General features: G+C 41.4%; 1 protein-coding gene across 5 annotated transcripts in view; it reads right to left on the reverse strand.

Annotated features, from left to right (window-relative positions):
- Positions 1-23,821, reverse strand: part of ANK3 (ankyrin 3) — a 194,752-nt gene that overhangs the window by 41,596 nt on the left and 129,335 nt on the right. For 4 of the 5 annotated variants that reach the window (XM_085064224.1, XM_085064226.1, XM_085064223.1 and 1 more), the window contains 8 exons: positions 20,267-20,373; positions 13,806-14,030; positions 10,577-10,731; positions 4,457-4,668; positions 2,663-2,870; positions 2,025-2,121; positions 904-1,132; positions 207-332 (listed from right to left, as the gene is read on the reverse strand). In XM_085064224.1, coding sequence (XP_084920350.1) covers positions 207-332; positions 904-1,132; positions 2,025-2,121; positions 2,663-2,870; positions 4,457-4,668; positions 10,577-10,731; positions 13,806-14,030; positions 20,267-20,373 — 1,359 coding nt within the window. Of the gene's footprint in view, positions 1-206; positions 333-903; positions 1,133-2,024; positions 2,122-2,662; positions 2,871-4,456; positions 4,669-10,576; positions 10,732-13,805; positions 14,031-16,251; positions 16,285-20,266; positions 20,374-23,821 lie in introns of all 5 variants that reach the window. The other variant, XM_085064222.1, reaches the window with a different exon arrangement.

A 23,821-nucleotide genomic window follows, 5' to 3' on the forward strand; every position in this document is an offset into this window, starting at 1 on the left:
TTGTGAATCCTTATCATGGGCATTCTGCTCCCATATCTGCCAGCAGTTGTGCTGTGGCTTCAGGCAAAGCACCCTCTCCATGTTATTCACATATTAAAAACCTACACTTATGTCCCAGGGGCAATTTAGTCCCAAAGGGCTGAAAAGAGGAAGAGGGAGTGTGAGACAGGAGGAAATCAGGACCATTTAGTTTGTTTTTCTTTTACCTTGATAGAGAATGGCAGTCTATTTTCTTTGAAAGCATAAAAATTAAAAACAAGCTGCTGTCCTCCTTTAGTCAAAGGGGCCAGATTTCCATAGCAATCAACGTAAATAGGTTTTCCTTCCAGAACCTACCAAAGCAAGAAATAAAAGTCAATAAAACCTCTTGTAATAGCAGATTCATGCACATAAGTGTATTATGATTTCCCCCAACATAGTTCCTGAGTTTAACACAAATCCCTGCTCAGACTACATTCAACAACAAACTAGAATATCACTGTGCACTATGGCAAGGCATTATGAGTGCAGGCAGTTTGGAAAACCATAAGCCACCTGACTGGCTTTTCCAGAGTAAGAGTAGGTAGATTTCTCCCAGAAACATTAAGTTGGTGACTATGATTTCATCAAAAGCCAGTCCTACTCATGACTGTGTGTCTGCAGGGCCAATGAGAAGGAATTCCAGCTGCCTGCAAAGCCCAGCCAGGGCTACCTGACAGCAGTGAGTGCAAACCCCACTGCAGACTGAGCTGGGCCATCCACGCAGCTCCTCATGCTCCTCCAGTCTTGCCCTATTCTGTCCTTCCTTTGAGGAGTTTTATGCCACAGCCTTGCTGTGAACCTTTGTTCAGCAGGGCTTATCGTTGCTACTTGGAAAACACAGTGCCCACCCTACAAGGAGGAAACCAGCTGCAAGAAATGTACCTCAATGTCTTTGCTTCTGGCGACTTCCTCAAAGTTCTCCTGCTGCTCCAAAGTTTTGTCCACTTTGTCGTCAGTCATGCAGAAGCAGCGCAGATTGGATTCCACAGGGTCATTCATTTTGGCAAATATCACAAACTTTGCCATATAAGGGACGCATATTAATTCTCTATAAAGCTGTGTTGCCAGCCCAACAGTCTCTAGTACTTGGTGGCAGTCTGCAAGCCAAAATCTGAGTGGGGAAAAGTAAACCATTAAATCAACTTTTCATTATGCTCCAAAATTACTTAAGCTTTTAAGGAGAAATAACGTCCTGTATCCTTGGTCATTTTGCATGTATCCTGTCCTTGCAGAATTGTCAGACCTGTAATTACATACTTATCTGACCCTTTTCACTGGTATCCCAAACTGTTTATTTGAAGGCTCATTTGAAGCCAAAGTGGGGAAATTTAATTTCTTGTGACCACACACAATGTATGTTGTAATGTGCTGATGCTTCACTATACATTTGATTTGCTAAAACACCTTTATAACACTCACACAGCAAAATCACATCTCCCACTCAGGTTGAATCAAATATGCCCACGGTGAAGTTTCCCAGACAGGTGTTATATTGTTATTTTTCTCATCTTATGATTAGGAGTTTGAAGACAAGTATGATACAAATCATAAATATTTTAATTTCTACTTTGCATCAGTCTTTCAGCCCATATCTGTTTGGTTCTTCCAGCAATTCTCTCTCTTTATAAAGGTTTTATAGTTGAAAATGTTATTTACTGAATGATAAACTCTCTACCTGCTACACCACAAATTTTCTCTGCTAGCATGTGTGATTTGTACAGATCCAGTTAAATGCCTCCAGGTAAGTCCATGAAGTCCCTCACTATTAATTTCAAATCATCATTTTTTGGCAAATGATATTTGAGTGAGAACAATTTAACATAATTTTCAACTGAAAAGCCCACAGCCAGAAATTAAGTGTCTTTAAATTTTTGAACGAATACATTTTAATTAATCTCATTTTAATGAATTTTTTTTATGGGATGAACACTTTAAGCTTTCTCTTTCTGTCACCATTTACAAAAAGACCTGTGGGGTGTGTTTGGCAGGGTCTGTGGCCATACCTGGCTGAAACATTGGTGGTGAAGGAGACACAGTCATTGGAAAACGTCAGCGGAGTGGTGCCCGTGATATCCTCCCACTGTGCAGGTGAAGTGCCTCCTGTGCAAACACAAACCGTGGAGATTTCCTTTCAAACACTGAGCACACACTGACTGCATAAAGAATATCTCGATCTCCACACACAAAGGAGAACCAGACATTAATGCTGTCCAGTGGCTGAGCTCCATGTTACACATGGCATCACATGTCACATAACAAAAATCAACGATGTAAGCAAAGAACACACCTACAAGTCAACAGCAACCTTGATATCAGCTAGGACAGAATTATTCCTGAAAACTGCTTTTACTGACAAGCATGTTTAATAGCCAAGGCTGAAATTCTTCACACTGGCTAAATATAAAGTAGTGTTTAATCAGTGTTGGGAGAGCTCTTTCACAATGGCATGGGACCAGATGCAAAGCTCCGGGAATCAGTGGGAGCCTTGGAAATTACCTGAGCTGGCTTTGCCCAGGAGAACTGAATTGAGCCCCAGTGGCTCAGCACACCAAGGTTCCCTCACTGGAAAGCAGGAGCTGTGAGGGTGAGCACAGAGCCCCTGCTGTCAGACACCTTTGCAAAGAGCAGGATTGTCTCTGACCTGTAATGCTACATAGGAGTCGAAGGCTGGGAGTCGTGTCTCCTTTGTACCCATTGGTTACTCCTTCTCCAGATGGAGGTGGCACAGGAATTGTCATGGTTATTGGCTTATGGAATTTTCTTCTTCTTGGCTCCACAGTGACAATGGGACTGAACGTTGCTTTGTTTCCAAGGATTTTTTTGACAATCTCTTCTGGGACTGGTTGAGCCTGTCAACACAGGAAACATACTTAAACTAGAGCTATAAACCGTTTATAGACATGCAGAATTATTTTCTAAATGATAATTCTATTTTCTGTACATTTTTTGTCGAATTTTATTTCTTCCTTCCCCCCTGCCCCCAGGAAGCCTTCTTCTATAACTCTCAAGGGTGACTATTAGTGCAATTCACGTTTAGTTCTTGTTCAACAATCTACTTCTAATTTCCTAATAACTAACTTGTAGAGACGAAGTACAAATCTCAGAAGGTTCTCTGCAGTATTTACTGGGAGTTTTTCAGATCATGTTTGGTTTTGTTCCTAATTTACAGTGATGAGTGACATTAAATACAATTTCAAAATGCAAAGAGAGGCCTATTTTGCACTTGAGAAGTGAGGCCTAGACACTGTCTCCTCTAGGTGATGGACAATTCTTCCACCTCTGCCAAACACAAATTCATGCTCTTGAGGAACACTGTACTCTGACTGACCTCTGTACTTACTGCTTCCTGTGATTATTAGAAAAGAAGTACTTGTTTGGGTCAAAATCATGAAGAATGCATGAAGTTTAGCAGACTTATAGGTGAAGTTCACATTTTCTTCAGTCAAAAATGACAGACATGGTAATGGGCGTTTGCATCCATTTGCCTTTTTAATTTTTTTAAGCTTTCAAGTCTGTCTCAATCAAGCTGACCTGTGACTTGCTATTATTCAAATTGTAGAGAGTACTGATAAGCAGAGAACATGCAGTGACACTGCAGTCTCAGCAGTCACAACACTGCATACAGAGACGTCGTTTTTCCTTCACACTAGAGAGCTCTGGGAAGGCAACTGTAATACCATAAGAGCAGAACTTCCATTTCCTCAACATTAATCACCTTGAGATGTGAAATATCTTTAACAGAAACATTTCAGCATGAATTTCAAGCACTGGAATCCAAACCAGCAGCTCTTTTGCATGAACCCATCAGACTTGTCATGTTATTAAAGTAATTTTAAGTGATAACTAACTGAACTCAAAGATGTCTCCTATTCCTACGGAATATTTCCCCACTTTCTGTACAGCTTGTTTAAGTAGAGTTTAAATTATTTGCCCTTCCCAGATTTCATCCTTTGCTAAAAAAGCCAGTGGTGAATGTCCTAAGATACAACAGGGGGGCATAGGAGGTTTTTGACCCAGTAACAGCTGGCAAACAACTGCATGCAATCCCTGAAACACACATTCCTGAGGCAAAGGGCAGCTCGGTGACATGGTTCACAAGCTGCTGCTTTGCCACAGGAGACTGGGACTACACAGTTGCTGTGTAGCTCAGAGCTGCTGGGGCTGTGATGGCTCCAGATCTTTGCTTTCCTCTCTCCACTCCTGGGGTGCTAAGCAATCCTCACAGAGGTGATCCAAGGGGAGCTGGGATTCTGCCCCAGGGAGGAGGTCTGCACACCACCTGTGCCTGGGCAGATACATGCCAACTCAGACCTGAGGTGTGAAAAAGCCCCATGTCACCACTCTGCTCCACAAGGAGCTGCAGGCTCTGCAGCTTCCAGCCTTGTGCATTGGTGTGCTTACAGATGTGCAGGAATGAGCACTAAAACACCTTTACCTGGAGCCCCACGCGGATCCTCTTGGTCAGAGCACCCTCAGGGAAGGAGGCCTGGACCCGTGGCACGGTGGTGCTGCTCAGCACTCCTCCCTCGGGGCCAATCTGGTTACTCTCCTGCTTGATGCGCGAAACCACCGCGAAGTACTGCGGGAAATCCTTGGTGACGATCCTGCAGATCCGCTTCTTCTCCAGCTCCTCCACGCTGTCCAGCTCTGGGGGCACAAGACAGGCAAAATGGTCAGGCATTACCTGCAGGTTCACCCCACACACAGCTGGGAGTGGGAGGTTTTGAATAAGCCTCAAAATGCCTAAGAAGGGTGGGGGGGACTTAGTATTATTTATTTACTACAGGAGGGGAATAAAAAGCCATTCAGTGCTACCCATTATCAAGCTTTGTTTATTCTGTGAACTTTTGCGTAAACCTTGCCAATGAGGGCCAACAGCAACAGACAGAAAGACTTGCTGGGACACCTAAGTGCTCAGGTGTGACAGTTTCTGCAGCAGCAGCTGCCACAGAATGGCAGGTTTGTCACACAGCATAAAAGTACAAGGAGGGCTGAAGGAGATGGTCAAGCTTTTTCCTTCTCTCTTTTCTATCTGAAAGCACTCAAGTGCACTGATCTTGCTGTGCATACCTTCAAATTACTCCCAGCCTCTTCCTCCATATACTCTGACATACACAAAACCACAGGAGATCACAGTTAGTTCATGAACTCTCTCTTCACGCCAGGTGTGTGCAATTCAGACTACCACTTTTGCAACTATATGTGTGAGTGTAGATATATATGGCCTGGTGAAACCCCAAATGCATTGGTGAAACCCCAAATGCATTGGTGAAACCCCTGTGATATCAACACTATACACAAACGGAGATAACTATGTAACTGTCATGCATTTCTCCTTGTAACTTCTTGCACTTGGCCTTTTTATCTCTGCTAATTTGGTTTCATTGCAGCACTCCACAAATTTCAGCTCTTATTTTCCTCATTAAAAAGGGAACCTCTAAATAAAGTTTGTTCCTCAAAAGATGACATTTTTTCGGATCCAGCAGGAGAAAGCAGGAAGATCATAAATAATACTAAGACAAAAGACATTTGTAAAATACTTTCTGACTGAGATATTTTCCTCCTCTAAATGTGTAAGCTCAATTACAGCTTCAAAAGAATTAGAATGTAAATTTGGCAAAATGTCAGTTTTCCATTTTGAAGCATTCAGCAGGTAGTTTGGGTTAATCACACAGTGCTACTGTGGATCATCTGTACCTACCAGAAGAAGTGGATAATTTCTTATCATAATGTCAGCTTCCATTTACTTTGACTCAGAGATTGATATCTGAAGCCCTCTAATGAATTAAGCATTCTGCCTGCAGCCTCTGGAAGCAATGGCTTGTGCAGGAGACAAACTGGATTCTTAAACTCCAGGCAGGTATAATCTTGACTGGTAAATCCTAATCATCTCCTGTTTGTTGCTAGAGACAAAACGCACTGTAAAATGCTCACAGAGATGAAGGATAATTAAAATTCTCCTGAAGTAGAAAAATAGTAGTTTATATAAGAACATTTCAAAGTCCTTTTAGCCTAGCAGGCACTCTCCAGAGGAGGAGGAAGATGTGAAGATTAGAGTGGCAGAGCAACAGTCAGGAATGGAGAGGAGCTGGACTATATAGGGAGGTTATGTTTGGATAATACATATGTAAACCTCTATATGAAGTTGCCCTCTAACAGAGGAAAAAAAAAAAAGATGATGAGCAATCAAACCACCTCTCTTAGTGCCCTGAGAAATGCAGTGTTAGCATGACAGAATTAATGAAACAGGGGAAACTAGTCCTGGGAGAGGTCACGTTTCCTGAACACACCTCATGCATTTTACAGAGGGAGATATCATCACTACTGTTTTCCTCTGCTGCTGACACTTCATTCCTGGGCAAAGAATTTCAGTGATAAAAATCGAAGTATTTTTTGGTTAGATGGTTGGGTTTTGGAGGGAATGGGGTTTTAGCCACAGAGAAGTATGCTATACACCTCATCTGCTCACTCTGGTGAGAGACAGTTGTGGATCAAATTCATCCACACCTAATACCTTTCTTTTTTACTTTCAGATAACATAACACAGAGCTAGAATCTTTTGACTGGAAATGGAGTAACACAAGTCACAGAACACCTGGCTGCTTCATGAGCCTCAAGGTGTCTTTGTATAATGTGATTTCCCTTGCCAGGACCTCTAAAGAATTTTGCTAGCACTAAAAAAGCAAATCTCACCTCTACTTCCCAGACTGAGCAGTTCTCTGTGTTGTGCAACCCTCCCTCAGCCCTGGCTACAGCAGAGCTGACCTTGTCATTGTGCAAAGGCCACAAGGTGGGGTGAGCACAGGATCCCAGTTCTCTCCATAGTTTTCCCCATTTCCAGAGATGTGCCCATTATGGAATTGCTGCACTAAAAGCATGGCAAGCAGGAAGCAGCTTCCACACAGAGAAAAGCCCAGGAGGAGGATGGAGGCAGGGAGAGCACATGGCAAGGGGCAAGGACAAGCTGAGGGCAGCAAGATGCTGCTAACCAGACACACCCTCCCAGCTTCAGTATTTCACATTCATAACTAGACACTCCCAGTGCTGCAAAGATGTTTCACCCTCAAATAAGGCAAGGTCCTTTATGTCTATTTTTGGGCAGTGTTTTATCTTGCCATTCACAACATAACAGTTTAACAGCAATATGTTTAAAAACTTTTCTTGGAAATGTGGCAAAATCACTGCAGAGTGATTTATGGTGGTGTTTTAAACTTCAAGTATAAACAAGGTCATGCTCTGGTTTGATCTGTAGATTCAAAGAAGTAGTTATGTAAAAACTCCTGCTTCCCATCTGAAACCACACTGTGCAGCTGCAAGCATACTGTAGCCACAAATATTTGCATTTCTTGGCTCACTCACTAGTTTGCAAATGACTGTTAAAAGATTAGCTACCCCAGTGTGTACATTTGTGCCCATAATTTGTCTACAGGTACCTCTAATGGGTACAGGAATGTTAAAAGCAAACACAAGTTATATCTAAAAGGAGCCTGTCTGAAAATGTAATGTTTTACCAATTACAAGGCAGAGAGCTTCTTCCTAAAAAATAATAAACTCCAAAAATAAATATATTTTATTTGATTCAAGTATAAATAAATGCAATATGGTCAAAAACTGTGAATTGCTACCCTTGTGTTTGGAGCCACACTCCTCCTACTCCTAAAAATGCCAAGTTCCCTGTATTGCCTCAGCCCTGTATTTGCCTAAGTACAGCATCATCCTTAAAATTAAACCCATTTAAGCAGAAGCCTGATTGCACCAAAGAACAACAGGCTCTTTAAATCATGGTTCATTGTTCTTTCACAATAATAACCCAGAAGTTCTGCTGTTATTTAATCGTGCATTAGCCCTGGAGCAGTGCCTCCTGCTCGGGATTATTTCGGGTCTAGGACGAGGTTTCCCAGCAGATGGTGCTGCTCCAGCCCAGAGCAGGCTTTCGGCAGTCCCCAGGAGAGCCTGGATGTCCTTGCTCTCATCCCTGCTGGCTGAGTGGGAGAGCAAAACAGGAACAGCACAACAGAGGAGCAAACTTTCATGGCTCAAACTCGGCGTATTAAGGAGCTGGGAATAAAGGTCTGATTGCCCTCCTTCACTCCATGGTAGGAAAGGACTTGTGATCACAGCAGCTCTGACAGAGAACAGACCAGCTGCTTTGAACACAAATGGGCACTCCTGCAGCACCTTATGGCACTTAGAGGTGATTATGCAGATGGGTTTTCTTGCAAAGACATACTAAATTTCTCTAAATGACTACGTGGCTGCTTTTTATTTAAATTAAAGATGGCTTCTGCCTCCAGAGTTCATACCTGGAATAAAACTTCTTCCAAAGTTAAGGCTTCTGAGATGCAAGATACTCCCCCAGAGCCAGGTCTAACTGTGGTATTTTGTAACAAACCAGTAAAAGCCCAGGTGAAACAAACCCAACCCACTCCATTCTGTAAATTTGTAATTTTTTTGTCATTGCTTGGAAGACCTTTTACACTGAAAAGGTATCACTTACCTAGAATGGAATTTTGTCAAAACCCTTGCACTATTTTAATGCAGAGTGGGGTATTTTTTATTTTGTTTTCCTAACTAGAGAAGGATTAAGCTAAAATGAACTGAACAAATAATCACCACAGTGGATGTGTCTGCAGTACTTTTTCTCTTTTTCCTCTCACAAATGATTGCCTGGATTTGTAAAAGCCATTCCTGAGGTTTGGCTTTAAAGGTGTCAAATATTTTCACTCTAACAGAATAATGTCCTTCATACTTTCTGTGATTACTTGGCTGTAGGTATACCAACTAACACCCAACAGCAGTGCTCCAGAAGGAAAGAGCCACCTGAAACCCTCAGTAGATCAAAAAGCTGTACTATGGCTCCAAATTATGAAGCTTATTATTTTAGGCTCTGAATACCGAGAGCTTCATGCCCACCTCTCTCTAAGCACTTTTATTCATTGAGCTCTTCTCTGTAAAATGTCAATTTATCCACATGTGAACTCTTTCATAAGTGTTGCAAGCTGCAGCACCTTAGAACAATATTTCTGTGCCCAGATCTCCTATCCCAAATCAAACTAAGCTCGGTTTGAAAAGCACATGAAGCAAATAAGCAAGCTGCTGGTCAGTGCTGACTTCCTCACCCCTGAAAAGGCACCACTGCTTCACCCAAACACAAAATCACTTCTGATCTCATGCCAGTGTGCAGAGAAGGAGGGGCAGTGGTGAGATTTTTCTTTTTGAAAGGCTGCAACTACTGCATTCGATCCTGCAGCAATTATAATTCCCTAAGCCATACTATCCTGGGCCATGCCCATTTTTTGCCTGTCCCACTGCTTTTAGGTACCTGGTTGTGATAAGGTCAGGGTTTTTTCTTCCAAGCCCACTGACAAAACATTTGCAGTGTTTCTGCCCTCTGTTTGGTTAGTTCTACTATACTTATTTTGAAATAAGTAGCTACAACAGAACATCACGTAAAAAGCAGATCTTTGCTGTTGTCTGTGTCTGTACAAACTCAGGAGCAGTTCAAATACTATCCTGCAGTCCCCATTCCCAGATGATCAGGAAATCAGTAAAAATGGTAAATTTCAGATGCCCAGGGAGACCCTCAGAACAGCACAACTCTCCACGTTCCCAAGGCATGAATTCTGCTGAGGCTGCCCTCATCAAACAAGGAGATGGTGAGACCAAAGGCAGAGTTCCCTCACAGATACCTCTCAGAGCTGTCATCCACAGCCTCATTCCTGCAGCTTGTACCCCATCACACTATGACTTTCTGTAGGAGGTTATCCAGTGAAAATCCTGTGGATAAACCCTAACAGAAAACCAAAGTTCCAAACCACAAACTACTTCATTCACACTCAGATGCAAAGAGCTCAAGCAGTAGTTTATCAGCACAAGTATTGAAAAATCATTGCTAGGAAAAGAAAGCAGTGGTGCCAAGGAATCGCTGCAGCCCCACAGCCTGGCTTTGCCTGTGATTTGTCTTCAGGGATGTCTGTGACAGCACCTTCTGATGGATTTGTACAGCTGGGTCCCCTCATCTTGAGGGACTCTCACATAAACAGCAGTGTCCAAGCAAAACAAGGGAGCCAGCCTGCCCAGACAGGCATCAGGAAGGCAGGTTGTGTATTAGTGGGAGGCAATCTCTAACACCACCATTTGAAGTAAGAATGCTCTATGGGCCAAGGTCAGCATCCATGGGAAAGCCTAATATAGCTGCTATTTGCACTTCATTGCTGGTTTGGAATGACCTTCCTGTGGCCCTGCCTGAGCAGCACAGACACGTGGACCTCCAGCTGGGTGTTATTCTCAAATTCAGGCTGTAAAGCAACTGTGCAACTCTGCTGAAACTTGGCAAGACTTCAGACCAAAATTCACCACTCATTTCAGGATGTCTCCAGGCCACTGCAGAACAATTGCTCCTTACACTCTTCCCATTAGTTTAATATGGAACACACACTGTATTCCCCAAAGTCAGCCACCCCCTGCACTGTTTTACTTTAGTTTGCTTTACCCAGCCTGCGTTAGCAAGCCTTCACAAAGGCAAGGCTTGCTAAGGCTTTGAGAAAATATTTACCTTCATCCATGCCATTGAGTATCTCAGTTAGGTCTTCATGTTTGCTGTCATACTGGTGCTCTTTCCACGTTTCACCATTCTCACTCCGGAGCACAATCAGTTCTCTTTCCTTGCCTCGCATTGATCCAAAATGTGGGATTTCCACTATGACAGGGCTGGAGAAAAAGGAATCATGTCATTTTTAACCCTATATTTCCTCACTGCCCTTAATTTCCTATGGGTCCTTAAGAAAACTACGGTCATTTTAAATAGTTAACACTCTTATAGTAAAAATGTTTTTCAAATTGCCAAAGCTGCACAATCCTTTATCATTTAAACTATAATTAATGGATAAATTGAAAATACTAATATATAGCTTATTTTTTTAGTGTAAATATTTTGAAATATCTGCCTCCATGAAAAAATACAGTGACAACTTTTACTAAGGAGAGTTCTCCCAGTTGATTTATCCCAGGGTGTAGGTGATCCAACCTGCCTCCAGCACACATAGCACTGTTGACTTTTAATTGGCATTAGCATAGTCAAAACTCAGATTTGGCTCAGAGAGTTTGAAGGGACAAAGTCAGTTCAGAAGCAGTCTGGCTATCCAAGGGCATGCAACAGCCACTGACTGTAACAGGAACCATGCATTTATGTAGATTTTGAACTTCAAACTAAGTCCCAAAGTTTTCAAAGCTCTCCCTGGCTCTCTGTTGATGCAGCTCCTGTGAAATAAAAGAGACTGTTTTTCTTTAGCTCCAGTTTCTGGTTCTCATGCCCAGCATCACAGCTGCAACCTCTGCACAGCAAACATCACTGGGGAATCATTAGATCCTCTCAGAATGGATTTTTCTGGGTTGAACAACACCACGACCACATTTATATTAGTTAGCATCAAACATTTTGGCAGGGAGGAAAGGGAATGAGAAGGTGGTTAATAAAACACCTAATGTCACCAGACAATGTACCTTCAACAGAGGACTGCAAGTGCATTACTGAACAGTTTGTATGAACAATCAACAGAAACCACCATTCACTTCATGTGCCATTCCTTAACAAAACAGACACTGTTGCCAAACACTTCACAGGCAGGATATGCATTTTAAAGTATGCTAAGACAGACCGACTGAAATCACACAGTAAGTGAACATTTATGGATTATGCAGCTTTAAGACATTTAAATAGACAGTATCATTATTTTCCTACAGAGGTTGTAAAGGGTCTGACTGCTTTGTAACGACGTGGTTAAAAGCAGTGTCGCATGATGGGAGAAGTGTGCAGCATTTCTGTGGTACTCTATACCTGCCAGGTGCATCAACCAATCCTTCACTTGAGCACGAAATCACAACAGCCATCATGGGGAAAAACAAACTAGCTGGAAGCCAAATTTTCACATTAAATTCCCAGGGAGAAGAGTTAGCCTTTTTTTTCCCCATGGAGATGATAAAAAGAGTTTAGTTAATATATATTTTGGATGATTTTAGGAACACCCAGGCTATTTTTCTAGTCTGAAGTTTTTAAACAAAAAAATAGGAATGTAGCTGCTCTCTCCCATTGTGCACAGCAAGAAAATACCACAAATTCAAACACATTGTTTAAGATATTTACTCTCTAGTTCAAAAAGAGCACAAGCTGAAAACTAACGCTGTAGTACAATCTTTGCAGGCTAATATTTCAGATACTGTCTCTGTAAATATTTAGAAACCACACAATTTTGTGCATGACATTTAACGAGAATACTCAGTGAGAAGGTATTGAACAGGTTTGGAACACCAAACACTCACCAATATTTTGAAAACCTAATGCAATAAATTTCACAATATGGTTTGAAAACAACAGTCAAAAACATATGGAAACATTCTTACATATTTAGACTACACACTGCAGTTCCTTTGGGTAGCATACTTGGCTTTGTAAATTTATTTTAACAAGATGCCTCTTGCAGGTTGAAAAGATTAATATTTCTCCAATCTTGCTGAATCATTTCATTCACTTGATTGCTTTTTTCTAAATAATCTTTCAGAAATAATAGACTTTATGTGATCACATTTTACAAATGCTCTTCCCAAAACAGACTCACTCGAGGCCTGTAAATACCTTCTCTACCACAGGGTTGAACTTAAAGGACTGCCACTGTGTATTAAAATGTACTTAATGCAGTAGAAACACTTCAAATTTAAAAATTACAAAAGCACAGAAGTTATGAAAGCAGAATGCTGGCAGTGAATTTTACATGCCTATAAGCACAAGGTAGTAGCAGAGCTATATTAAATCAAGCCACTATGATTTTCTTTCAGTGACACAAATCAACTGAAAGTTTTAGGAAACTTAAAAAAAAAATAATGGGAATAACAAAAAATTGGAAACAAAAGAAAAACTGTAGACATTCTTTATCTTTTCCGTACATATCCTACCCAATAAATTTTGTTCCTTGTGGACCAAGCTGCAGGATTCGGCTAACCATGCTCTCACCCTCATTTAGAGGGGGAGGACTTTTAGGAAGATGCAGTTTACTGAATAACATCCATGCAGCAGGAAGAGAAACGAGAAGGGGAAATTAGGAACAAGCTGTCATTCCCGACAGAACCAGCAGTTTACACCAGGGTGCCACTCACAGTAATGAACAAAATTTATAATGAGGAAAAAAAGGGCCACATCATAGTGGATTGTTTCCCCTATTTCAAGCTTTCAAAATAGTCAGTTCCTAGCACTGGTACCACTCCTACCACCACTCCACCGTAAGTGCTCCACATCACTCCGAGTGGTTTTGCTCCATGAGATGGAGACAGGGAGCTCCCAGCAACTCCAGAGGGAGCTGTGCACATGCTGGGAACAGAGCTCAGTATTTGGGTCCCTGTGGGTGTCTTTAGGACACTTCTTTGTGATAGTGCTGTTCCTCTAAATACTCTACAAGCAAGAGGGTCAAAACCTGCTCTGGGTTTTCAGTGTGTGACTCCTCCTGGCTTCCAAGGCAGATTGCATGAGTAGATGGGGGTGGGACCTGGCCTTTCCATGGCTTTCCTTACCTTCATCTCCATCCTGCAGTCATCAGAGGCAAAACTCTCCATAAAATGCAAGGGTTCTTTCCAGAAGGAATGGCAGGTTGGCATTTTTTAATGTTTTAAGTTAAACAGCCTGTGTTGTGTGCTCAGATGAGGTAGAACCAATGTTTAACTACTGAGATCCACGGGATAAAGGGAATGAAAGGTGCAACATGAACGTAAACAATTAAACTCACAGCACAACTCACCCTAAAAACTGTGCCCCTGCTGGCCCCATTTCTACCAGCCGACTTGCCAATCCTTCTCCTTCAACCATGGGTGGAGGGCTAGCCAGCTTGTGCCTCTTCACCAGGCGGCAGGTGATGCGCGTGGGCGCCGTGCACTTCCGGGGCGGGATGATGATCCTCATGCCGTGGTGCCGACTGCCCCTCATCGAACCCCCGCGGGCATCAACCATGAAACTAACCAGGAAACTGCAGCAAACAGAAAACATACCCGTGACAATGGTCCCAAAACAAGCAGATCAGCAAAAAGTCAACCGCCACAGACTTTTAAAGACTATTAGAAAAGCCTTCCCAATCCCAGCTAAACTAAAAAGAACATGAAGATCCTTTTAAAACTTATACTTACATGTTAACTAATGGTTATCAAAAGCAGGAATTGCTAAAGGTCTAGCAACATCATGGTGAAATGAGCAGGTTCTACTGAGCAATTTGGATTAAAAGAGTACACAAGTAGTGTATTAGCAGTGGTTTGTTAGCATTTTAAAACATCCCTTTGTTGCTGTTAGCTTTACTGTCCACAAATGAGAGTAATTAGACTCACATGCATAAAGCAACCAGACAGTAGGAAAAGTACAACCAAAAATCCTTATATTTTTTGGAACCTTGTTCTTCAAAACTTCCTGTCTCATTTGCAAACACTCCTGACGGCTGGCAGAGCAAGTGCCAGCACCATGGGGGACAGCCATGGCGGACAGCCAGCCCAGGCTACTAAGGGCTTCCATGGATGGGGAAGATGGGTGATGACTACCAAGTACATAACTTCCTTTAGGCTGTTGGCTCCCTGGAGGAAATCATACCACTACTTCTCTTTGAAGATTATATTCAGTCGCAAAAAAAAGAAACATTAAAAGAAAAATCCACTTGCTAGTGTCATTCCAATGCATAATTTTTCCCTCTTATAATAGAAGGGTAAGAAATTATATTTGTAAATGATGAGTGGTATATTTTTGAATAAAATTCTTTCTATTAGGAAGGGAATAATTAAAATTTACAATTAATATCAGAATAGCTTCAGGTAGAAGATGCAATCACAGGCTGGTATCAAGAGGGACACAAGTTACCAGCTCAGTGTTGAAGCCAGTACAGTTTTTGTTTGCTCCTTCTGTATGATGTGCAGACACTGACATAGCTGACACATCTGTATATGACTTCACTACTTCCAAAGCTTCCAGCTTTTAAGAACAAAACCTTCATATGACTAACATGTGAATCCATTCAATTTCCTGGTTTCCAACTAAGGGTGTAAGCCTGAACTAAGGGTGTAAGCCAATAATCCAAGGGATTGTGGTGGTCCTTGAAAAAAAGCCCCCAGGTGCTCTGCAGTAAGGCTGGGAATTTGTGCAGGACAGTTCCATTTGCTGTGAGCCCAGCAGGGTATCAGCAGGGTATCAGCAGCTGACATGCACTGACCAGTCCTGCAAACAAGCTGCATTCAGAAGTCTGGACAATGTGGGTGAGAAAAACCTGCACAAAAGCAGGAGAGAAATCAAAATTTGGTATTTAGTGGTCTGCAGGAGAGAGGTGGATAGGGACACAAGCTGTAAATATAGGAAATCAGACAGAAATGTTGTCCAGCTGAATTCCAGATCAAGAAACTGCTACATTGCCTTTCTTCAAATTAAAATCTATCGATAAAGATGGGGAGGTAAAACTGCTCTCTGAGATGACCCTAGCCCAAATTTATAATTTCTTGTGCCCCAGACATTTCACAGTACTGAAGCATGACATTTCACAGTGGTTTTCATACAGAAAAATTGTATCCACATTCCATATTTCTTTCTTAGATAAATGCACTGTACACTCCAACAAATCCAAGTGTTGCCACTAGGGTATCCCAGTTCCTCACAAGAGGAATTGTTTCAGTGGGACAGGATCATGCAAAAATGCCAAAATTTACACTCAAATAAGATGCTGTCTTCTGTATCCAAACTATTTAAATGATGAAAAGTATGTAAGAGTGAATTGTCAAAAATCTCTAAGCACCTAAATCAACTCTTAAATTCTCCAGTGGAGACAAAACCTGCAGCAGACCAACCTTTATGCATATTGCTCCCAGAGAAAGACAATCATTGTTAGCAGCATATTAATGAAGTGTTTCCTTCTTTAATATTCCAATTAGTAACTTACCGTTTAAAACAATAACAGCAATTCCAAACAGTATTTCATGCACTTTCTATCTAAAAACATTAGTAGCTGATGCTTACCTACATTAATGTTGCACTAATAATGGAAACTACAATATGACCTCTAAAACACAATGCTAAAGGCTAATGAGCATTTCTACTTGAATACATGGAAGGGATGAGGATGTGGTTGGATGCACTACAAACATCTACACACACTCTGTGGGAAAAAAAGTTTAAAAAAAAGAAAATAAAATGAGGATTCACAGAAAGCACAGAGTTATCACCTTGAATCATACTGGGGGAGTGGAGAGGAATAGCTGCAAAATAATTTAGAAAGCAAATGGGAAAATTAATGTAATATAATTACAGGCAAGCAACAGAAAATATCAATAATAAGTGCAAAGAAAAAGTAACAATCAGAAAAATAACAAAGGCAACATGTTTGACGGCCAGCTTTAGAAATTATTTGGCTTTTGCTTCACGTATCATGACATATGTCCTATAAAATATGCTAAACATGAAAAAAAGTCTGAAAGGGAGGGTTCAATTAATTAGTCAGCACAACTCTGGGAAATGCAGAAGCACATGGAGAAAAGCATTTGAAGTTTACTTAGGTCAGCAGAGAATTTACTGCAATACCACTTCTTTATTGAATTCCCAAAACATGCTCCTCTGTGCCATGGAAAATCAGTTCTTGCACTTTTCCAGAGCAGTTTATTTTCCAAAGCACAATGTATAAACATATGTATGGCAGGATGCTTAAAAGGAGCAGCACTCCATGTCATTCATTGCACTGTCAAAAACGAGGTCTGTGTGTACAGCAGCCTGGAATAAACTATGGTTAATATAATGTAACATAGGAAAGTACAATGAATCTGATTTTTTCCACCTTGCAAGACTGCATCCAGTATTTCTGAGTTTTTCAATATTGGAAGGCAGTGTCATACACTCCTTTCTTTCTTTCAGCTAAGAAAACCAAGGAGTTAAAAGAGGCAACACAAAGAGAGCACACCCCCATTTTACTCTGGGAAAGCTGCAGGAGTAAGCTCACATCTGACAGCTGAAGGTCATTTTGGGGAGGGTCTCTACCCTTCCAGAGGCCTCAAGATTCATGATGCATTTCAATGTACTGCTTACAATGGATCCTGTTCAAAATGTATGCCGGCAAAACAACTTATCTGAGCTCAAGGAGAGAAACATAAAACATTATCTTGGCTTAAAAAAAGGAAAAACCAGAAGAGTCGAAATCACTGCCAACAATTTCTTCTTTCTTCCCCTTTCACTGATGCATTGCTGGATCTCCACATCCTGCTCCCAACATTCCCCCTCTGCCTGGGTTAAGAAATGAGAAGAAACACTGATGCTCTCTTCTGACGGCGGGCAAATGGGGAACAGAGTGACCTGAGGGAGCACAGGAGCTCCTGGCACAGCACAGAGGAGCCCTGTGAGGCTGGAGAGGGCAAAGAGCAGTGGGGTCAGAGCCTGGCCACAGGGCCACCACACCATGAGGGCTGACAGCCCCTGCCCCTGGCCACAGACAGAACTGGAGACAAAGACAGGGATGAAGCGCCCCAAACAAGCAGAAAAGGATTTGCTTTGCAGGAAAAGACTGACAGAAGAGATGTGAAAAGTCATGATCCTCTGCATATCAGATGTGCTGAAGTACTGGGAGATTAGAGAGGAGCATCTGCTGATTGCCTCTAGGTAACTGGGGAAATCAAACAGGATCATATTATAATATGGGGCCACAACTGCAAAGTAAACAAACAATGAGTGAGGTTTGTTTTTTCCTTTCCTAACAAAGGAGCTGAATCCTCAGAGCATCATTTCTGATCGACTTTCTATGTCAAATAAGAAATGTAACGGGTCAGAAAAGCTCTGTGTGTCTGGAGAATATTTAGGTTTATGCTCATTTGGAGAGCTATACCTATTTTGAGGATCTAAGTCCTCCTCCTGCCACGCAGCCCCAAAATTTGCTACCCTCTGGGCAGCAGCTTAAATCACCTCTGCACTAGACAGGGTTCATGTACCAAGGGAGAAGATCTTATGTGAAAACTCCCATGTCCACAGAATATATGTTCAGAGGGCTGGAACCACTGGTGAGCATGCTGAGGATCTAAGGGCAGGCAAGTATTGTCCCAGAGGACTGGCAGGATGAAAATATCAGCCCTATCTTCTATCAGGATGAAAAGAAACCAGAAAATTTCAGACCAATCAGTCTAACCCAGATTACCAGGAAGTATTCAGGAATAAATTATTTAATAATCATTCTGTAAGGGCCTAAAGAATCAAGGTAATTAATCAAGATATTACACCTTGCCTACCACCACTCCTCAAAATGAAAACAAACCAAAATATAAGCGGCAAGAGCAATTCATGCCAAGCGGATTTGAATTCCTTCTTTGATGTGTGGAAGTTTGCCTCGGTACCTCAGCAAGCAATTGAGGTGCAGTATAGATAAGGTAAGTGCAGGATCACCTGAGAAGTTACCTCAAAAAAGATACCATCAGTGCTTTCCTGTCACACTGAAAGGGAATTTCAGAGGCAGATCTCACTGTGCTGTCCTGGCACAGGCACTAGGCTAATGTCTTCATGATTTCAACACAGAAAAAAGGTTTGAAAAGTCTTTGGAAAATAGGATCAGAATTAAAAGCTACCTTGCTAAAATGGAAAAATGGGCTGGAAGCAACAAACTGAAATACCATAGAGACAAATGCAAACAGAGGGGATAAACCAAACACTAACACACAACACCTGCAAAAAACAACCAAACTGCAGGATTTCAGAAAAGAGCCAAGAAATTCTAGTAGATCACAAACATCCACCAACAGAAACGGAAATTATCAAAAGGATAATTCTCATTATAGGACTGCTTATGTGTGCTATGTGTCAGATGGAAGAGGTGGTGATCCTGGCTTACAAACAAGCTCTCATCCAAGAGGGGAGAGCTGGGGTAGAGCAGCAAGAATGCTGAGATGGGGAAAGCACCACCGAGGAGGGTCTGGGACATTTTAGTCTAAAAGACAGGATTAGAGCCTTCTGACATCGAAAACAATTATTAAGAGACCAGTAAGATATTGTTCTCCATGAGCACTATGGACATGACAAGAAATAGGCTTAGTTTGTAGCAAAGAAATGTTAAGCTGACTATCAGAGGAAGAAATACTATAACAAAAGACAGTGGGCTCCTGAAGCTGGCAGCCTATAGGATCTCTCATTTTTAGCAATTATTAGGACATTAAATGCATTTAAGGAATTCCTTGACTACATTTTATCCTACAGTAATGCAAAGGGGTGGGCTACCAGCTCTCTGAGATCCTTTGCCAATGCACCATTCCATGATAACCAACAGTCTTCAGCTCTTCATTCTGCAATTCTTGGCATTTCAATGCTAGCACTGACCATGTGGAGTGTTTTATCAGCTTAGGACCTAAAAATCCACTGTTGTATAGATCTGTTCAGCAGAAGGAGATGCTTATGTGTATTGTGGGACTGTGGCTTCAGATTTGTGGGATTAGCTGTACTGGAAATGAAATATTTTGGTATGTGCTGAACTCATTTTTATGATAAGAATGTAATTAGTCACGAAATGGGGAAGTAAATTAAAACGGATATGAGATTTTATGTCCTGATCTCAAAAATCAAACAACAAATATTTACACTAGACAATCTAATAATATGCAAAGATTACTTACACATTCATTTGCAAATTTTTACAATATGCATTCAGACATCACTACTACTGCATTTAAATCAAGTCTGTGTGGCACTGTCAAGAAGCACCTAAATTAGTGATGACTCATAAGTAAACAAATAGCACCACTAAAATCAAACTACAGCTATTGCAGACTAGGCAGGAGCTTGAAGGTATAAATAAAATAAGAGATCAAATTAAAGCCCCTCATTTTTTCTTCTATGAAAGAACAGAAAGCATTACATTCTATCTCTGATTTCATATTCCAAATAATTTAATACAATGCAAACAAAATCATCTTATGACACTTAAAGCAAAGCATAAGCAACAGAAAAAACAAAACAGGACTCTTAAAGAGAAGCCTCTGGGATTACAATGTTTTGTCATTCAGAAAATGAAGTGCAGAAGCAAGTTTTTGGTTTGATATGCAAGAATTTAGGCTGACTCCTGTTATTAAGCACCCTCCTTGAAGTCAGTGTGAATTTTGCCACTGGCTTCAAGTGGAGCAGGAACAGACATGTTATCAGCCATTATAGCAGGCTGTATTCTGCAGCTAACAATACAGTTCCACACTAAAGATAAAGGAAAACTGTTAAATGACCTACCCAGAATGGATGGGACTCGAAACAAGGTTAACATTGTCCAAGGTGTCTGCAGCCCAGCTATAGTGCCTGAGAGAATCAGAATCAAACTCCCTTTGAAACGTCAGGTGCTTCAAAACAAAAGAAAACATAAAAAAAAGATTAATTGAAATTTAAAATTAACATTAAAATCTTGTTTTAAATACAAGCTTGTTAATATAATTCTGTTAAATTTAAATTTGGTCCATTCCATGCAACAGTGCTGATATCTTCAATGTTAAATTACTGGAAATCCTGTAACAGAAACATGAAATACACACACAAACTCTTGTCACTTCAAACATTCTTTTTGCCCACTTTTTGCACTTCCTTCAGTTTCAAGTATCTCTCTCTCCAACCTTTATTTACTTTTATGTACCAGGCTAAAAAGATTGGAAAAAAAATAAATTACCATTTGTACTGCAGTCATACACCATACAGACAGGCAGTGTAATATTCCCCTTCAGAAGATGCCATTGGGTAGATCCTTATTCAAGCAGAAGCTGTGAGTAACTTCCCTGGGAGTTTCACAGAGCCTGTGAATGCCCCAGTGCCTTCCCAGCAGCAGTGGGGTTGGTTTGTCTTTGTCCACAGCCAGCATGGGCACTGCTCTGGGGAGTGCCACTGCCCCTGCTCACCTCGACAGAAATAGCTTCAACCCTGGGTGGCTATAATTAACTCCCCCTCTGACAGACACTGAGGTGGGATTTGTTTCTCCTGCTGCCCACACTCATGGACATTCGTGCATCCTGTGCTCCACAACATCCCTCACACTGTAAATCCTCTCACTGGGCACCAAAGCCATTTGAGCAAAATAGTCTTTTTCCTCTGTTTCTCTTGTCTCAGGAAATTAAACCAACTGGACTTCAAATACTGTTGCCCCCTATTTCCAGGGTGATATGAAAGCTTCCCCCCAATTTAAGAAGCACCATCATAAGCTACATCAGCAAAAGTAAGTCAAGAAGCAGCACACACAATCTTTATTCAAGATGGTGTTAAATTTGTCAGTGTTTCCTGTAAGTAGGTTGTTTGCTGCTTAGAGGCAAATGCATCTAGAGAGAGCTGCCTGCTTGGACTAAAACCTCATGGACTGTTTTCAAATCAAATTCAGTGGGTTCAAGTCAAACTAGAGCCAAGCACACGCTTCTACACAGGGAAATCTTATTTCCACCTGGGTTTTTTATATGCTGACACATACTGGTTGTGCGAATTAATTATTTTGAATAGAAATATCATCATTACAAGTAAAGCTGGCAAATTTGGTCATAAACACATAAAAATGCTTCTCTTGAGAAGCTTCCACAAGATAAGCAGATAGCTGCTGTGTTGCTGGCCAGAATGTGCAACACTCCCATCACTCTGGGGTTTCCAAAAAATGCACTCTTTAGGCATTTCTTTTATTAGAAATGAGGATCCCAGGTTTCCTTCCAAAACCTATTGACATTGTAATTTACTGCCAACTGACAGAAGTCTCTGCAGAGTGCAGCTTTGCTATGTCACCCTTCCAACCTCATGGCTCAATGCCTCCTCCTCTCCCTACCTCAACGCTTCCATTAAGGATCATTTGTTAAACTTTGTGCTGTAACAGATACACCTGAGGCCTCATGGTTCAAACACAGACAACAATACCAAAGGGCAACCTTGCATACATCAAACAGCAAAATACACCATCAGACATAAAAGGTAAAATGAATGCTGTCAAAACAGTGACAATAAGCAACTGCAGTGGACTTAATTAGCATAATTTGAAAAATGTACTGTAATTTAGTTGAATGAAGACAGTTTTCTTGGTCTTTCCAATAAGATACCAGGGATTCTCCAACATTTCCTGGAGACCCTGGGGTTTAAGCAGGAAAGCCACTGCTGTGGATTTCTGCTATTCCAAGTGATTTATAAGAGCTCACACTGAGCACATTATTACTTTTGATACCAAACAGTGTAAGATTCAGACAGGTTGTCTCAGACACTGTAAAATTTTAGATAAACAAAAATAAATTTATTATTTTGCTCAGTGATAAACTTTATCATCAAAAATAGAACAAACCAAAGAAACATACGAAATGGGCCAAAAGGAACAACACAATTTGGTGTCTGTCCTTGAAATGCCTGCTAAGCTGTAACAGCGTCCCTACTCTGAGGCCCAGGCATGCACCAGGACACACACCAGCAAATCAACGTGGGTCAGGTTTCCTCTAACACAGGAAAAATGCTTATGTTCCCTTAGCAGTGGGATATAGAAAACTAAACATAGGGCCATATAAATTCCAAGGAAATACCATCCCTCCAAAACAACCTGTGCTAGACACAGGTGCTCCTGCGCTCACTGATCTGTGCCAGGTTTGCCTACACACCTATGTGAGTCCAGTTTCTTGTCTGAGACATGCTCTGTACACCAGGTGACTATTTTTTAAAAAAGAATTTCTTTCTGACCAAGTGCATTCAAACAGATCTTTTGGACATATTTAGAGCAAGCAGAACCCCGAAGCCTGCAGCCAGTAATTCTGGTGGAGAAGCAGAGTAGGAAAAGCTGATAGCCAGACACACTCATCTTACACACAGCACACATCTGTGGATCTCATTTTTTCAGGCTGTTGAGGTGCTGGATTTTCCTTGCAGGAAAAAAAAAATCTTCCTGTGTAAACTGCAGTATAAGCAGTCCAGAAGATAGTACACTGACAGTGATATCAAATCACAGGATCCATTCTATGTTTGGTCAGGTCCCAGTGATCCCTCCCTGGACAGAGGGAGATTAAAAATGCATTGCTAAAGGGTGTGGCAGCCTTAGATGCAAATGTGTGTATAAAAATACCAAGGGTTCTGCTGGCAAGGATCCTGCTGGTTGCATAACTGAATATCCAGGCTGTGTAATATCAGAGTTCAGCAAACAGAAGAATTTATGCTTCCTCCCAGATGAATTTATCCAGACTGAAATGATTCAGCAAGCTGCTATTTAATGGACAGCCCAAGTCATCCTGCCTTTGGCTGATTAAACTCAAAGGTTGATGTAAATTATTCCATGGAGAAGTGATTTGGATTTAGTCTGAGTTGCTGCATCCAAGGTAACATGCCAAGACACAGAAATTTTAACTTTGCTCCAGCCAGGTTATGAGCTACAGTGTGGCCTGGATTCAGACTTCCCAGTGAACAGGGTCAGCAATAAATCACCGAAGGCAAACAATGGAGAACATCATGACTTCTAAGAAATTATTAGAAACTCTTCTCTAACACTCCATGTGATATGCCAGCAGTGAGGTTCAGTAAAGAATGGTTTCAAATCTTTGTCATTTGACTCCTTCCAGACTCCCAAGTCTACCAAGGATCCTGGGGAGAAGTGGCCATGGGATCTTCTATCTTAACCTGAGCAAGAGGTTGGAAAATGCTCCTTATTCTTTTATACACTGATGTCTGTGATAAAATTGATTCCCAAAACCAGACTTTGCTGTTGCCATGATCTCCAGACAGGTCTGAGCTGCACTAAAGGACAGGAAATGGCATATACAGACAGGCAATAGATCACTCTGTTTCAAAGTAGTGTGATTC

Source organism: Lichenostomus cassidix, chromosome 6, assembly GCF_008360975.1.
Source record: "Lichenostomus cassidix isolate B80296 chromosome 6, HeHo_3.0, whole genome shotgun sequence".
NCBI lineage: Eukaryota > Metazoa > Chordata > Aves > Passeriformes > Meliphagidae > Lichenostomus > Lichenostomus cassidix.